At 47.6% G+C, this 13908-nt stretch overlaps 1 protein-coding gene across 1 annotated transcript; it reads right to left on the bottom strand.

Annotated features, from left to right (window-relative positions):
* Positions 1–543: 543 nt before the first annotated feature.
* On the bottom strand, positions 544–13574 carry LOC123188550 (DDT domain-containing protein DDR4). Its single transcript, XM_044600715.1, has 12 exons — positions 13114–13574; positions 12870–12980; positions 12249–12335; positions 12129–12166; positions 11960–12041; positions 10108–10214; positions 9829–10003; positions 5181–5273; positions 4969–5089; positions 2299–2341; positions 2000–2191; positions 544–1916 (listed from the first exon to the last, which is right to left on the bottom strand). Exons 1-12 carry the CDS (start codon positions 13543–13545, stop codon positions 1136–1138), a joined length of 2262 nt encoding a protein of 753 aa, XP_044456650.1. The 5' UTR covers positions 13546–13574; the 3' UTR covers positions 544–1135.
* Between the last annotated feature and the right edge of the window lie 334 nt (positions 13575–13908).

The following is a 13908-nucleotide window of genomic DNA, read 5'->3' as shown; positions in this document are numbered from 1 at the left end:
TAGTTTATATCTTCGGCTTCACTGAAGCTTACGTCTGTTCCTCCAATACTCTGTTGCAATTGTCACAACAGGAGGCCAAGAATCAAAGCACAACGTAAATGGCTCCACTCCGCGAATCAACCTTGTGGTTGAATGGCTAGGAGGACGGTATCCGCAAGCCACCAGAGTACGTCACGAATCAACCTTGTGGTTGAACGGTTAGGAGGACAGTAGTATCTTCAGGCCATCAACGAATCAACCTTGTGGTTGAATGGTTAGGAGGACAGCGATATCTTCAAGCCACCAAAGTTCAAATCCTGACAACATTGGTGCTCGCATTATTTTTAAATTTATTTCAGCCTTCGTCTAGATTTATTTCAGGCTTCAAGCGATGTTCATTCACTGAGAGTAGACACTCCGTGGGAGTAGAGTTCTCTGCGAGGTATAAATGCAGTTAATGATTTAAGTATCGTGCATTTTCTCCCCTCGTCAATTCGTCGGAAGAACACAACGCAAATTCCATCAAAATAATAGTAATACTACAAGGACTTTGACCGGGAAATAGAAGTCAGCTGCACAGATTTTGCCAAACTAATCAGGTAGTCACATGCAGTATTATAAATACAAACCTACAGCTCATGCTTAGACTCGAGCCACATACTACACGTGGAAAAGAGTAGCTCAGATGCCGACCAGCGGACAACTAACTTGTACAAGTTTTGCTCCCTGCGAAATACTGCTGTGATACCCCACACAGCAGCAGCAGCAGCATGCCCAAGGCTAGGCAATAAAATTTATATCCTACATTCTCGACCACAAGATAGAATCAATCAATCTAACAATAATACAGCAGTAATTGATCAACACGCGGCCTTCATGTAGTTTACACAAGCGGATGGTAAACTTTGTCAGCATGGCGTCCCCTCCCAAGCGCTCAAATGATGTTTGAGGATGGGTGCCCCTGAAGCCCCCCTCCAGGTGGAATCTCACACTTTTGTCACTGTGAATCATCAATGTACTAACAATCAAACTGAGCCATCCAAATATCACGACATCTCATCAGAGGCCCATTGATTGTCATGGTCCATGACTTCACGCATTTACACCTTGCTCGAAACAGCAATCCCTAACACTCGAATCTATCACAACTTATTTCCTAACTGTTATCCATGTCCTCATCTTTCATTGCCAGGCTAGGGCCTTCGTCAAAGCCACCTCCAGGCGCAAGCTCGTTTAGATCTAGGAATGTTCTTCCAGCATTTCCACTCTCCCTGCTGGGAGCATCCATCTTCTCTACAGACTCTGGCTGCAGTTGCCGCTGCTCCTCCTTTTGCTCTTTATTTGCTGCCACTGCATGGTCTTCAGACATTTTATCGTTATTGCCATTACTAACTTTTAGTTCCTCGGGGCCATCATCCTCTTCTTCCTGTTGCCCTTGACTTGATGTCGAGAGTTCCATACCATTTTCTGCATCAGAGTTGGCATCGGGGTCTGATGCATCTGATTTACCTGCCTTTCCCGCCTCTGCATCCGTGTCTGAAAAATCATACTGCTGGTAGTTTATACGTGGACGAGAAGAACGCTTGCTGCGTCTGAGACCTGTTTGGATTTCATCAACAGATCTCAGCTTAGCACCTCGGCCATTTTGACTTCGCAACTTTTTATGACGCTGGGGCTCCTCTATATCTTCGCTGGTGCCTGCAGAAAACTCCTCTTCCTCTTCTTCATCGTCATGTTCAACATCCTCTTCCAACCGGAACTCTTCATCCTCTTCAGAAGCACTTGATGTCTTCTGCAGTTTGCGAGTTCTCAGATATTCCTCATCATAAACCGCTTCTCCCATGATATCATCATCACTGTCAAAGTTCGGATCAATATCCGAGACAGCCTCAACAAAATCTTGTGTGTATCGCTGAGATCTTCTCCTGCGCCGGTTACTACAAATGAAAGCATTAACTATATTAGGCTCAAGTTTCATTGGGTTAACTCCTATATACCAAATGTTCAGTGAGACATGTACCTGCGATCAAGTGCTTCATTTTCTTGTTCCCCATCACTATCTTGGTAGTCATCCGACTTTGAAGAATTTCCATCATCTAATTCATTGGCTAGAGAGGGGTCATTTAACTTGCCATTACTTGATGACTCTGGTCTTGGTATAAGCATCCTTCTATTGAGAGTAGTAACAAGCTCGGCAGAGTTTTCTCTTTTCCTGTCCAAGAATGTGTAGCATATAAGTATGCCAAAAAATTCTTCTCTCTAAAACATGAATTCCCCTACCAAAGGAAATTTATGAAGCAATAAAGATGATCCACATACTTCGTTATTTTAATGGCTTCGTTTATTGAGCGGTCATAGTCATCTGCATCGTAAGAAAGGTCAAACCTTGTAATTAGAACAGATATTGAGTCGAGCAAACAAACGACAGCGGGGTAAAATGACAACAATATGACAGAACATATTTTAGGTGCCATAACAAACATGAGGAAACCAGTGCACAAGGGCATACAGGATCAATTTCCGCCACATGCTAGTCTCACTTTCCAACAAGTACCTAGTACCTATTACTCTTGGAAAGCAATCAATTCTGATTCTTGAAGCTTACCAAATGAGGTTACTGACAACCCTCAGTAAAAATATAATCAGGTTAATCTGAGGCAGCCAACACAGATTCAATTTTAATTCTCATTCTCAGGAGCTGTCTCATTGTCATTACTTTGCTGCTGATAAGAAAACAAAGAGTCATATAGGAGCATCTCCAACAGCAGCCCTAAAATAGGGCAGCTGCCCAAAAAACAGTTTTTAGGGCATTTTGACCCAAAAACGGTGCTCCAACAGCTGCCCTATATGTATCTTGTGCTGCAAATTTTCTTGGGCAGCCCAAAACTGCGACCACTTGTGCTGCAAATATACAGGCAGCCTACCCACTGCCGCAAAACAAATCCACCAACGCACGCACGTCAACTGCCAACCAGAAGTTTCATGCCGCCCTTCCGCCTCTCCTCCGCGACCGCCACCGCCTCCTCTCCCATCGATTTGGCCTCGAATCCAGCAGCTCCACCATGGATCCGGTCGGATTCGGCCTCAAGGGCTGCCGCTGCTAGAGGGTGCCACCGAGGCCGTGCAAGAAGAAAGAGAGGCCAGGCCTGATCCCGTGCCAGCCCTAGCGCCGGCGAGCGCCACAGCCCCGTCCTCATTCGCCGCCAGCCCTCCTATCTGCCTCCGTCGCCATGCCTGAGCTCCGACCACGTCCTCCAGCACCGCCACCGCGGAAGCGCTCTACGCCCACTCCGAGCCACCGTGGCCGGGCATGCCCGGCTGGCTGTTAGGCGGCCGGGAGAAGAAGGTGAGCTGGCTGGCCGGATCCATGGACCCCCCCCCCCCCCCCCCGGATCCCACGGAGGCAGGCGATACCAGGCCAGCTGCAGCAAGGCAGCCACATCCAGCGGGCCTTCCAATGGCAGTGCCCTTCACTGCATCGGCCCTGCTGAAGGCGTCGGAGCTAGGGCCTGAGGATTTGCTAGCCCGGCTGAGCGCTCCCGCCCGTACACATGTTCCTGACCGCGTTCATCCCACCGTCCTGCGACCTCGAATCCTCCCACGATGGGCTGCAGCGCCGGGATCATCTCCATGGGTCTCGCCAGGAACCTGCTCCAAGTCACACCCACAGGCTCGTGCACATGGTGCGGATCGATCATCACGTCTGCAATGTTTATGGCTGAACTGAAGGTGTTCCTCAAGTACCTTCAATGTTATCCAGAGGTTCCAGTAGCAACCTCAACTCTAATATGCCGAGCTTCCGGTTGTGTCTGTGTACGCTTGTTCCGCTTGAGGTTGTGTACGCTTCTAATTGTGTGTGCTTGTAGGTTTATTTTTGCTAATAGGAAACAGGTAGCACACAATCTGGTAAACTGTGGCTGTTCTCTGGACATGTATGAGGATATGCAGGCTGATTCGCCATTGTATTTGACATTGTGGTGAGCGATGCTGGCTCTGATTAATGCAGTTTATTTACATTTGCGTGCAACTAGAGAATATGTTGTTTTCATATGCAGTTTTGTTACACATAATGTAGTCAAAAAGCTTTTATTTATCTGACATTATTTTGTGTCAATATGCATGCAATTGTGGAGAAGAGAAACATAGTTGGTGCCCTATTTTACATCATCTGTTGGAGCAATGGTGCCCTATATTAGGGCAGCTGATGGAGAAGAACAATTTTTGGTGCCCTAAAATCACTTTTAGGTTTCCTATAAAAATGTTTTTCAGTGCCCTATTTTAGGGCAGCTGTTGGACATGCTCTAAATTTACTAAGATATACCTACACCATACACCTAGGGGTTCCATAAAGGACATGGGATGTAAATGACAGAACAGTCAGTCAGTGGTGCAGATTAAATCGGTCATCTAATGTGAAGGAAATACCCTAGTTTAATAACTGAATGCCTATTACGGGCCTGTTTAGTACTGCTCCACTCCCAAAAATTCAGCTCCACAATGCCCCACTCCACAAAAAAACTAGAAACTGGATCAACTCCCTATTTTTCATAAAGCTTTTTAGGGAGTGCTCCAAAAAACTCTAGTTAGAAAAGTCCTCATGGAGTTGGAGGGAAATTGCCCCCCCCCCCCCCCCCCCCCCCGATCGTTTCCACCAAAATTTTCCATTCTTGAAGCTGGAGGTAGCTCGAAGCCAAACAGAAAAAACTGCTCTATGGTAAAGCTGCAAGTCCTGGGTGGAGCTGCTCCAAAGTAGATTTGGCGGAATGGAGCTGATTTTGGTGGAGTGGAGCAGTCCCAAACAGGCCCTACAAGAAGTGCCACTGTGTTCAAAACAATAAGGAAATTTTAGCTAAGCAGCATTCTGAAGATGTATTAATGGGATAACACCATCCTGTGTAAGACGGGCAATTCAGATTCCAACTTGAGTGATGTTTACAGTTTAGAATTAGATCTGAACAAACAATAATGCTTAGTTCAGTGGGGACTTACCAAAAGTATATGTTACAGGCTTTCTATCACGAAGATATCGACCAGTGGTAATATCTGATGCCAAGTAACTATCGAGGAGGAGAGCTTCTCTCTGTTGCTTTTTGAGCATCTTCTCCTTCTTCTGTACAATAAAATGGTTGTGATTAACAGGTTCAAAACAGCTATCAGCTAGCAAAACAAAAATATTAGGCTGAGTTAAACAAGCTATGTACTTTATGAATCTTTTCGATCTCTGGAAGATATTCAATCTTCAACTTCTTGCCAAGGGAAACCTCTGTCCTGTTCCGACTAGAAAATAGTTTTTCCTAAATAAGACAAGACAGAAAAGTTACTATAACTAATCAACAAGGGAATAATAAGATTAACAATGACAATTAACTCAGAAATAGAAGCTGATTAACATTCCATGTCAACATTTCCTTCTGAGTTAACTTTGTTGAGCTCCATGGAAGTTAGTCAACTGTACCCACAATTAGGTAAATCTTGGCACATTATTAAGGTATATACACAATTACACACCTTATATTGTCTAACATTAACACAGTATGAAAACACGTGGGCTGACAACTGAATATGAGATGGTGCCACAATATTCGAGATGCTTAAAACAACTTCAGGCAAGTTCAGAAATGTTAGGAATCAGTTTTATACGGCAGTAATGTCACATAAGAAAGCGCGCTGCAGGTATGTCATGTTATTTTCTATTCGACATGACCAGAAGTTTTACTTAAGACCCCATGCTTTCTCTTCTATCTAGTGTCTGCTTTATGTACTCATGTAGATCAATCCATACTATGAACTGGCAGGCACATCAAAATCTGTCTCCGTCATTCTTCTCCCTATTAAAAGGAAAATGCTATCCTCCAGCCGGCTGATGCACGCACAGCGTCTGTCGCCTGTGCAGCCGTCAGATGGATCTTGATCGAGCGCTCGTGCTGGCCACAAGTCCCATGCAGCTAGTTCTTTTTTTTTCCAACAAGCGTATTGTTTCAGAAGGTTTTTGCAACAGAGGTCTTGTTTGAAAAGAGAAAAAAGGGTTCGGTGGTGAAGTTTTTTTCAGCAACATGCTCTAGTTTCAGAAGGTTTCTGCAACTGAGGTCTTGTTTCAGAAAGAAAAAAAAATGGTTCAATGATGAATATTTTTTCTTCTGCAACAGGGGTCTTGTTTCAAAAACATAGCCCCGGTTGCAGAAAGCGCCGGAGGAGGGCCCGATGTTAGAGTATACGAGGCCAAGCATTGCAACACGATGCATGTTCCAAAAACATAGCTTCGGTTGCAGAAATTTCCAGAGGAGTGCCCGATGTGAGAGCTCGTCGTCGTTGTGCTGGAGTAGATGCAGTTGGTCGGGGTGCTGAGTCGGAGGAGGCGCGACAACTCCAGTGGCCAGCGGAGCTCCATGGCCAAGGCGCTTAGGCCATGGCGGGGCAGCAGTGTGGTAGACCTTTGCAACAAGGTCCTTGTTGCAAAGCCCCTGAGCGCAACTCGCTGTTGCAAAGGTCCTCAGTTGGCTGCAACGGTAGATCAGACGGCTGTTTCGAGCGGCATCTGATGGACGTCTGAGGCGGCCAATCTAATCGGTTTATCACCCGACGGACGCGTAGCACTGCCCCTATTAAAAACTGTTAGCCGCAACTTCTTGTGGTAATACTACTATATGCATAAGATAATAACCAAATTGCTATGTGGTGATTAACCTACAGCCGCACCAAGCTGGTTAAGTCGTCTGCGTGGTTAGGATTGGTACCTGATTGCTATATGGTCTTTTTTAAGCGACAGTCTTTACGCAAGGGCAAGACCCTGACAAGAGGCATAGTCCTCTCTTGTACTCCAATAGCGTGTGTTGTAAGACCATCCTATACAATAGGAGGCAATCACATTGGTTTGAGGAGGCAATCAATAAAGTTAAATCTCCCTTATCTCTATGCTCTCTCTCCTCCCTGTTATCCTTCGGGTACTGTCCGCCGTCAACGGTGCCTCCTCGCCAGCCTCCGGTCGGTCCGGAAGCTACTCCAGGTCTAGGCGCCATAACACCTTGGTATCAAAGACCGTGACAAGTTCTGAAGATGGAGGTTCATAAACCCGGATGCTGCAATGTTCCATGCATGAGATGATGTCCCGCATGGAACACTGGCAGAACCGCAGAAGCAACAGAAGCAACAGGTGGGAAGTTCCCGCCAGCACCAACAACAGGTGCGGGAGCAGCACCTTGCAATTTAGCCACCCGCATGTCCAACTTGGAGTCACAGACACTTCCTCCCATTGAAGATGGGTGTGCTCTCCCTGTTCCAGAGAAGGTGTTGCAGACTTCACTTCGTCGTGGCACTTGGCATCCTTGTTAAGTGGCCAGGGCGAACTGATCACCATGCTACATGGGAACCAATGGAGAATTCAAGGAGGCATTTCCCTCATTTCAACTCGAGGACAAGCTGTATCGCAAGGGACAAATGTTATATGGGATTAACCAACGGAAATTGCTTTTCAACCAACTACACAGTTGCCCCGTCGGCCACCTCGGGCACCGCTGAATCTCGTGTGATCGTGCGGCGCCAACCGGTCTCTCTTGGCTCCCAGCATTTACGACAAACCATGCCGCCCAGGTGTGTTCTGGGCCAGGTCTGTCCTGGATCCCACACGTCACAGCTTTCAGAATTGCCAGCCTTATCTCTATTGTCTTCCATCCTCATCATCTGCCCATCCATTTCTCTATCTCGCAGGCAACCACCAGGCGCAGCACGCCACAGCCGTCGATGCTGCTTGGGGCCACCCCGCTGCTGCAAGCACGAACCACCACCACACATGGTTGCTGCAACAGACACGCCACCGCCACCATGGCTGCTGCAAGGGGGGCCATCTGGTGATGGAAGCACGCCGAACCGACGCCGCTATTGCAAGTGCTGCAGCAACCACCGCTCCATCCTCTTCCTTGCTGCGGATTCACCGTTGAAAGGGCCCCCAGATGTTGCAGAGCCATGGGCGCGATGTTGTGCATGAGGCGACCGGAGGTGCTGCGTGGGAGTGGGTGTAGGGGCAGCGGTGTGCTGCAAGCTGGGGCACTAGCCAGGGCTACAGGCAAGGCCGCGAGGAAGCACGCACAAGCCGGCAACGAACTGTGGCAACGCAGCACCGAGCGGGAACACCCGATGCTGCAAGCAGCGAGCTTGTGAGCATAGGTAGAGGGCTGCTGTGACGGGAGCGTCATGGTACTTCACGGCGAGCCGGCGATGGCTGCTGCTAGACGGTCGTGGGTGCTACGAGCAGGGAGCAGCACTACGAGACAAGCAGTGCTGCGAACGACAGCCTGCGACTCCTGCTGCGAGGCCGGCGGTGCTGCAGAGACAGGGGCGGCGCTCTCCGAACTACTGCAAGGGAACAAGCATACCTGGCCAAACGGGCCGGCCCGGCACGGCACGGCCCGGCCCATCGTAATCGTGCCTGGCCCGGCACGGCCCGCCAAGGCACGATTACTATACGGGCCGTGCCGTGCCGGCCCGCGTGCTGCGCCCTCAGGCCCAGGCACGGCCCAGTTAGTAAACGGGCCGGCACATTGGCCCGTTTAGCACGGTGGGCCACATATTTTCAGTCTATTATTTGACGCACTGAGCGTTTTTTAGCCTATTTTTACATGTTGGGCCATATATAGATGTATAAAAAAATTAAAAAAACTTAATCGGGCCGGGCCGTGCCGGCCCGCGTGCCAAGCCTCCAGGCCCAGGCACGGCCCAGGGCGTGCCTCGTGCCGGGCCCGGCCCGTTTAGCGGGCCGTGCCGGCGTGCTCACGGGCTGGCCCGAAAAAACCGGCCCATTTGGCCAGCTATAGGAACAAGTCGGGGGTGAGACAAGCAGGCGGCGAGTGCTCCAGCCGCATGGAACTCGCCGGTGCTTCGAGGACATCAGCGGGGCAGCAGCTGCGCAACAGTGATACGATGGGCGGTAGCATGTGTTGCTGCGTGATGGTGCTGCACGGGGTGGTAACGTGTGCTGTTGTGCTGTAAATCGACAGTGGTGCTGCCATCGGCAGCTCACAGCTGTCAGCCGAGCAAGGAGACGAGGTGTGGTGCTGCGACGAGCGGAATGGGGTGCCGGCAGTGCTGCAATGGTGCTGCGCTGGCCATGCCATGTGTGCGCACGGGGGCGAAGCAACCATGCTGCATCGCAGCATCAGTGGTGCCAGCGTCAGGGGTTGGGGTCATGCTACGTATCGCGAATCGAACGAGCGATATCGCTGGATCAGACAGTCATCAGGGCAATGATTCCTGGCTAGCTACAGCCGGTTGGTGCCTAGCGCCCGCCTTAACCTACAGCCCGGAGCCCAGCTGGTTAAGTCTAGTCCCTATGATGATACCAAGTTAGGAGTGATACCTGATTGGTATATAGTCTGTTTGTAGGCAACAGTTTTCAGGACAGGGTGAGTCCGTATTAGACAAGAGGTAGTCTTTTTTGTGCTCAAATAATGTTTCGTGGAAAGCCATCCTATATAATAGGAGGCAGTCACGTTAGTTTGAGGAAGCAATCAATGACGTTAAATCTCCACTATCCCTGTTCTCTATCTTCTACCTGTTACCCTCCTGGTTCTGTGCACGCCGCCTCCTCGCCGGCCTAAGCTACAACATCAGATCAAGGAGCCATAACACAAATAGAGTAGGTAAATTTGTGAACAGAACCAAGTGTAAACTGTCAGTAGCAACTATCCTAATCATAACGGCATAGAACACTTCCATGTTATAAAACCTCTACGATGTTTATGTTTGATTCAAGATATGCTCATGTTTTGTTGGCGGAAAGAATTAGGATTGTTGGAGGAATACCAAGTTCAACTTAGCAACTAACTGTATGGAGCATATATTACGAACTCAACTTACTGCAACATCATCAAATTCTTCAAAAGTGGACGCAACAGTTTCCCAATGATATGACACAACTGGAGGAGTTGAAATTCTTTTTCCCTTCGATCTCTTCCCAGGTTCCTTCTTCATCTGTTCCACTCGTCTAATTTCTCGATACAATCTATGTCCAAGAATTGGATCATCTTCATACCTGTTTTGCATGACTAGATTAGCACGGACCATACATAAATACCCGAAGGATGAATTTTTTTCAAAATGCTTTTCGCCAAAAACGAAAGAAAAAATTTGACCCACCAATATGAGATTCCAAGGGAATCTCCCCCAATTCGTTCTTTACGGAAGGTAGAAAGGTCGTAACCACGCTTTACGAAAGTGTCAATGTAGTTGCGTATATCATCTTGCTGCAAAATGCAATAGTCAGCCATCACACCCAACTTAAAAGACATGCAATGCAGCTAGCTTCAAACCTAAACTGTAACCTACTTTCGAACATATCAAAAATAGCATAGAACTCACAGCTTGTGGTTGCAATTATCCCTTACAAAGATAGGAAGTATCAATAAAACACATCCCTATGCCTCTGTTCTCCTTTATTTCAAATTTCTACAGGAATGGAGAAATTAACTGTATGCTACCAGGCATATGGTGTTTCTCAAAAATCAGCACCTATAAATTATCTTCACTACAATTTTCTATTACAAAGAGCAAGATCTATTGCAGAGTTCCTCCCCTCTACAAAACTATATTTACTTCCCAAATATGCCAATTAAATTACTCATTTGACATACAAGCTAATCCAGTTCCAAGTCTGCCTTTTAGTCCATTGTCAATCTTCCACATGTTATGTCCTTCATGCGGAAAATATATGTACTTTAGTTTTATGCAGATGAACACCACAAGGTTAAAAGAACAAGAAAAAACATAATGCGTTAACAAGATAAAAAAGGCATATTTTGTTCTTTAATTTGAGATTTTCACATGAACATTATTTCATGCTTGCCAAGCTGTTTCAGTAGTGATAAGCATCAACTACAGCAGCAACAACAACAACTACTACGCTTGCCAAGCTGTTTCAGTCCAAAACAAGTTGGGGTAGACTAGAGGTGAAACCCATAAGATCTCGCAACCAACTCATGGTTTTGGCACATGGATAGCAAGCTTCCACACACCCCTGTCCATGGCTAGTTCTTTGGTGATATTCCAATCCTTCAGATCTCTCTTTCCAGACTCCTCCGATGTCAAATTCGGTCTACCCTGACCTCTCTTGACATTACCCGCACGCTTTAGCCGTCCGCTATGCACTGGAGTTTCTGGAGGCCTGCGTTGAATATGTCCAAACCATCTCAAACGATATTGGACAAGCTTCTCTTCAATTGGTGCTACCCCAACTCTATCTCGTATATCATCATTCCAGACTCGATCCTTCCTCGTGTGGCCATACATTCATCACAACATGTGCATCTCCGCCACACCTAACTGTTGAACATGTCGCCTTTTAGTCGGCCAACACTCAGCGACATACAACATTGCGGGTCGAACCGCCATCCTATAGAACTTGCCTTTTAGCTTTTGTGGCACTCTCTTGTCACAGAGAATGCAAGAAGCTTGGCGACACTACATCCATCCGGCTTTGATTCGATGGTTCACATCTTCATCAATACCCCCATCCTTCTGCAGCATTGACCCCAAATATCGAAAGGTGTCCTTCTGAGTAACAATGTCCATTAACTTTGTCAAGTTCATATACTAGAATAAACAGCTGCTGCTGCTGAAATCCACAATGGGAAGTGCTAAAGAATTGTCTTTGGCCAAGCATCTGAATGCCTTATCGACAGCAAAAATTTACAAACTTCTTAGTTCTAAACTTCTAATAATATATGCCAAAACAGACGAAAATTGGTCACATTGCACTGTTGGTATTTTAATCTATAAGTGAAATAAGCTTTCTAACAAACTGAATCAACATAATGGAACTCGGTTGAAACTGTCAGTCATAGTTCAGATTGATATACGCAGCACAAAACACATGTGAGACATACAACATCAAAATGGTGTAACAGTTCTCTACCGCAATGCACATTTGAAAAGATTGGCACTTTGAAAAACTTCATTGCCTCCCTAGGATGGTAACAAAATTAGCACGAACCTCGACACGTATGTCACATATCGCTTTCAAGATCAGTAAACGAGTCGATGGTTCAAGCTCCTTGTACATTTCAATTTCAGCTCTGCACAAGATGGGACAATTAGAAAAACTATGAAGATAAGACAGAACCAGAAAGTCTGATCAAGCAGTTCTTATGTACAGGACTAACCCATGTGATGCAACTATTGGTAGATCACCTTCTGCAACCTGCAGTTTGGATCTCTGTTAGTTTATCAATTGAATGGAATACCAATACTGGCATTAAATTGTTTGCAGCACAGTAATATACCCAATGCCACCAATCCCTTAGTTTTCTACATAGGACGGTTACCCAGGTTCCGCGCCCCATCGCCATGCGGGTTATTGGGGGAATTGACTGCACATGTGATCAACAATCATGAGAATCCAGGGAAGATGTTTGCATAGTTTGTGTGACTGCTTGAGCATAAAAGATAGATCAAAGGCGGAAGAGCGTAACAGGCACTCAATATGCTAACCAATCCTAGAGATGCTGGCTGAACAACATGTATTGCCTAAACAGAGCATGTGATCGAATACATATATACTCTAGTAAATCAATGAATGAAGTATATTCCAGCAATGAAATAGCGGGCATCAGCCATGCTGCTACTGTACCATTTGCTCAAATAGTTAATGCAAAAAAACTAAAGATTAGCAGTAAATTCCTAGACCCACATGGAACCAAATTTTCCTTAAAAAGAAAATGAACAGCTTGTACTTCCTGCAAGCAGAAGAGCATATTTTGTGTTAATCCTGAACCAAAAATGAACCCTGCTGCACTCCCGCACACTGAGAATTACAGAACTTATTCCAACCAAGATAGAGAAGAGAGGGAAAGGGGTCCACAAAAAAATGTAAAACTTAACAACCGAGTTAGTAAGGAGCTCACCTTTAGCAGCGGCATGTGAATATCGTATAGAGTACCGTTAGGTGTGATAAGTGCCGCCTCGATATCCTCTGCCGTGAGCTCCACCGTGATATTGAGCAAAGCGCGGAACACCTAAAGCCACCAGAAACAGTGCTACAGCCGCGTCAAACCCTAATCCAAGCTCTGGAAGCCTAAGCGAAGAAACAAACCCAGTACGCCGAGCTGCCGGCCGCTGGAGGTATGACGGTAGAAAAGGGACACGCACGTGGAGGAAGTTGAGTACGGAGCCGAGCTCCCACATACAGCGGAGCCGCCACCGTGCCAGCTCCGCGGGCGCTTCGGGCTCCGACACAAGCGGCGTCACCACGCGGCATTGCGGCGTCTCGTCCGCGGCGGCACCCGCTGCAGCTCGGCGACGCGGCCGTTCTAGCGGCGGCGGGGGAGGGAGCCTCGGCTTGCTGTTGCAGGCGCGCGGCAGGCGCGTCTTCCTAGGGGTTGGGGTCTCCTCGGCAGGTGTAGGGGGCTCCAGCTCCTCCTTCCCCGGCGCGGCCAGCTCCGTCGACGCGGGGGAGGCTCCGTCGCCGTCGCTGGCGGCGGGCATGGAGGGATCAGATCGAGGATCTGCGCCGGCGTGAGGGTTAGGGTTTGTCTGGGAGAGAGAGGCGAGAGGCGGGGAGGGTGAGGAGGAGGAGGCCATGGACAGGGGGGCGGAGGGGAGGAAGGGTAGAAGTGGGATTCCGCGGAGGGGTGGGAGAGAGAGAGAGCCAGAGAGGACAGGGGACGAGGGAATTTTTTTAATAATTTGAGAAAAAACAGCAGGCGGAAAATTTAAGAAACAATATAACTTTTTTTTACTGGGATAGTCTAGAGCCCTCCCCGCGATTTAAGAGCATTTCTAGCAAACCCGCAAAAGCCCCACGAGTATACGGGCTCGGACCTTTTTTTTTTTGCTAGAACAGAGCCTGTATACTTGTCCGGCCTGTAAAACATTTTATGGTGGCCGCAACCTCCCCCACTAACGCGGTATATGTACGGGTTTGCGGCATTGATACGGATCGAA

The sequence above is a fragment of the Triticum aestivum genome, chromosome 2A (assembly GCF_018294505.1).
Source record: "Triticum aestivum cultivar Chinese Spring chromosome 2A, IWGSC CS RefSeq v2.1, whole genome shotgun sequence".
NCBI classification, from domain to species: Eukaryota; Viridiplantae; Streptophyta; class Magnoliopsida; order Poales; family Poaceae; genus Triticum; species Triticum aestivum.
Note: the sequence above shows the minus strand (reverse complement) of the source record. Positions and strands in the feature narration are given on the sequence as shown.

Excerpts from the sequence above, each read along its gene's own strand:
- LOC123188550 (XM_044600715.1), bottom strand. The coding sequence starts at position 13,545 with ATGGCCTCCTCCTCCTCACCCTCCCCGCCTCTCGCCTCTCTCTCCCAG. Across the intron at positions 10,004-10,107 it reads TCCCTTGGAATCTCATATTG|GTATGAAGATGATCCAATTC; the intron begins GTGGGTCAAATT and ends CATGCAAAACAG. Across the intron at positions 1,917-1,999 it reads AATGAAGCACTTGATCGCAG|TAACCGGCGCAGGAGAAGAT; the intron begins GTACATGTCTCA and ends TTTCATTTGTAG.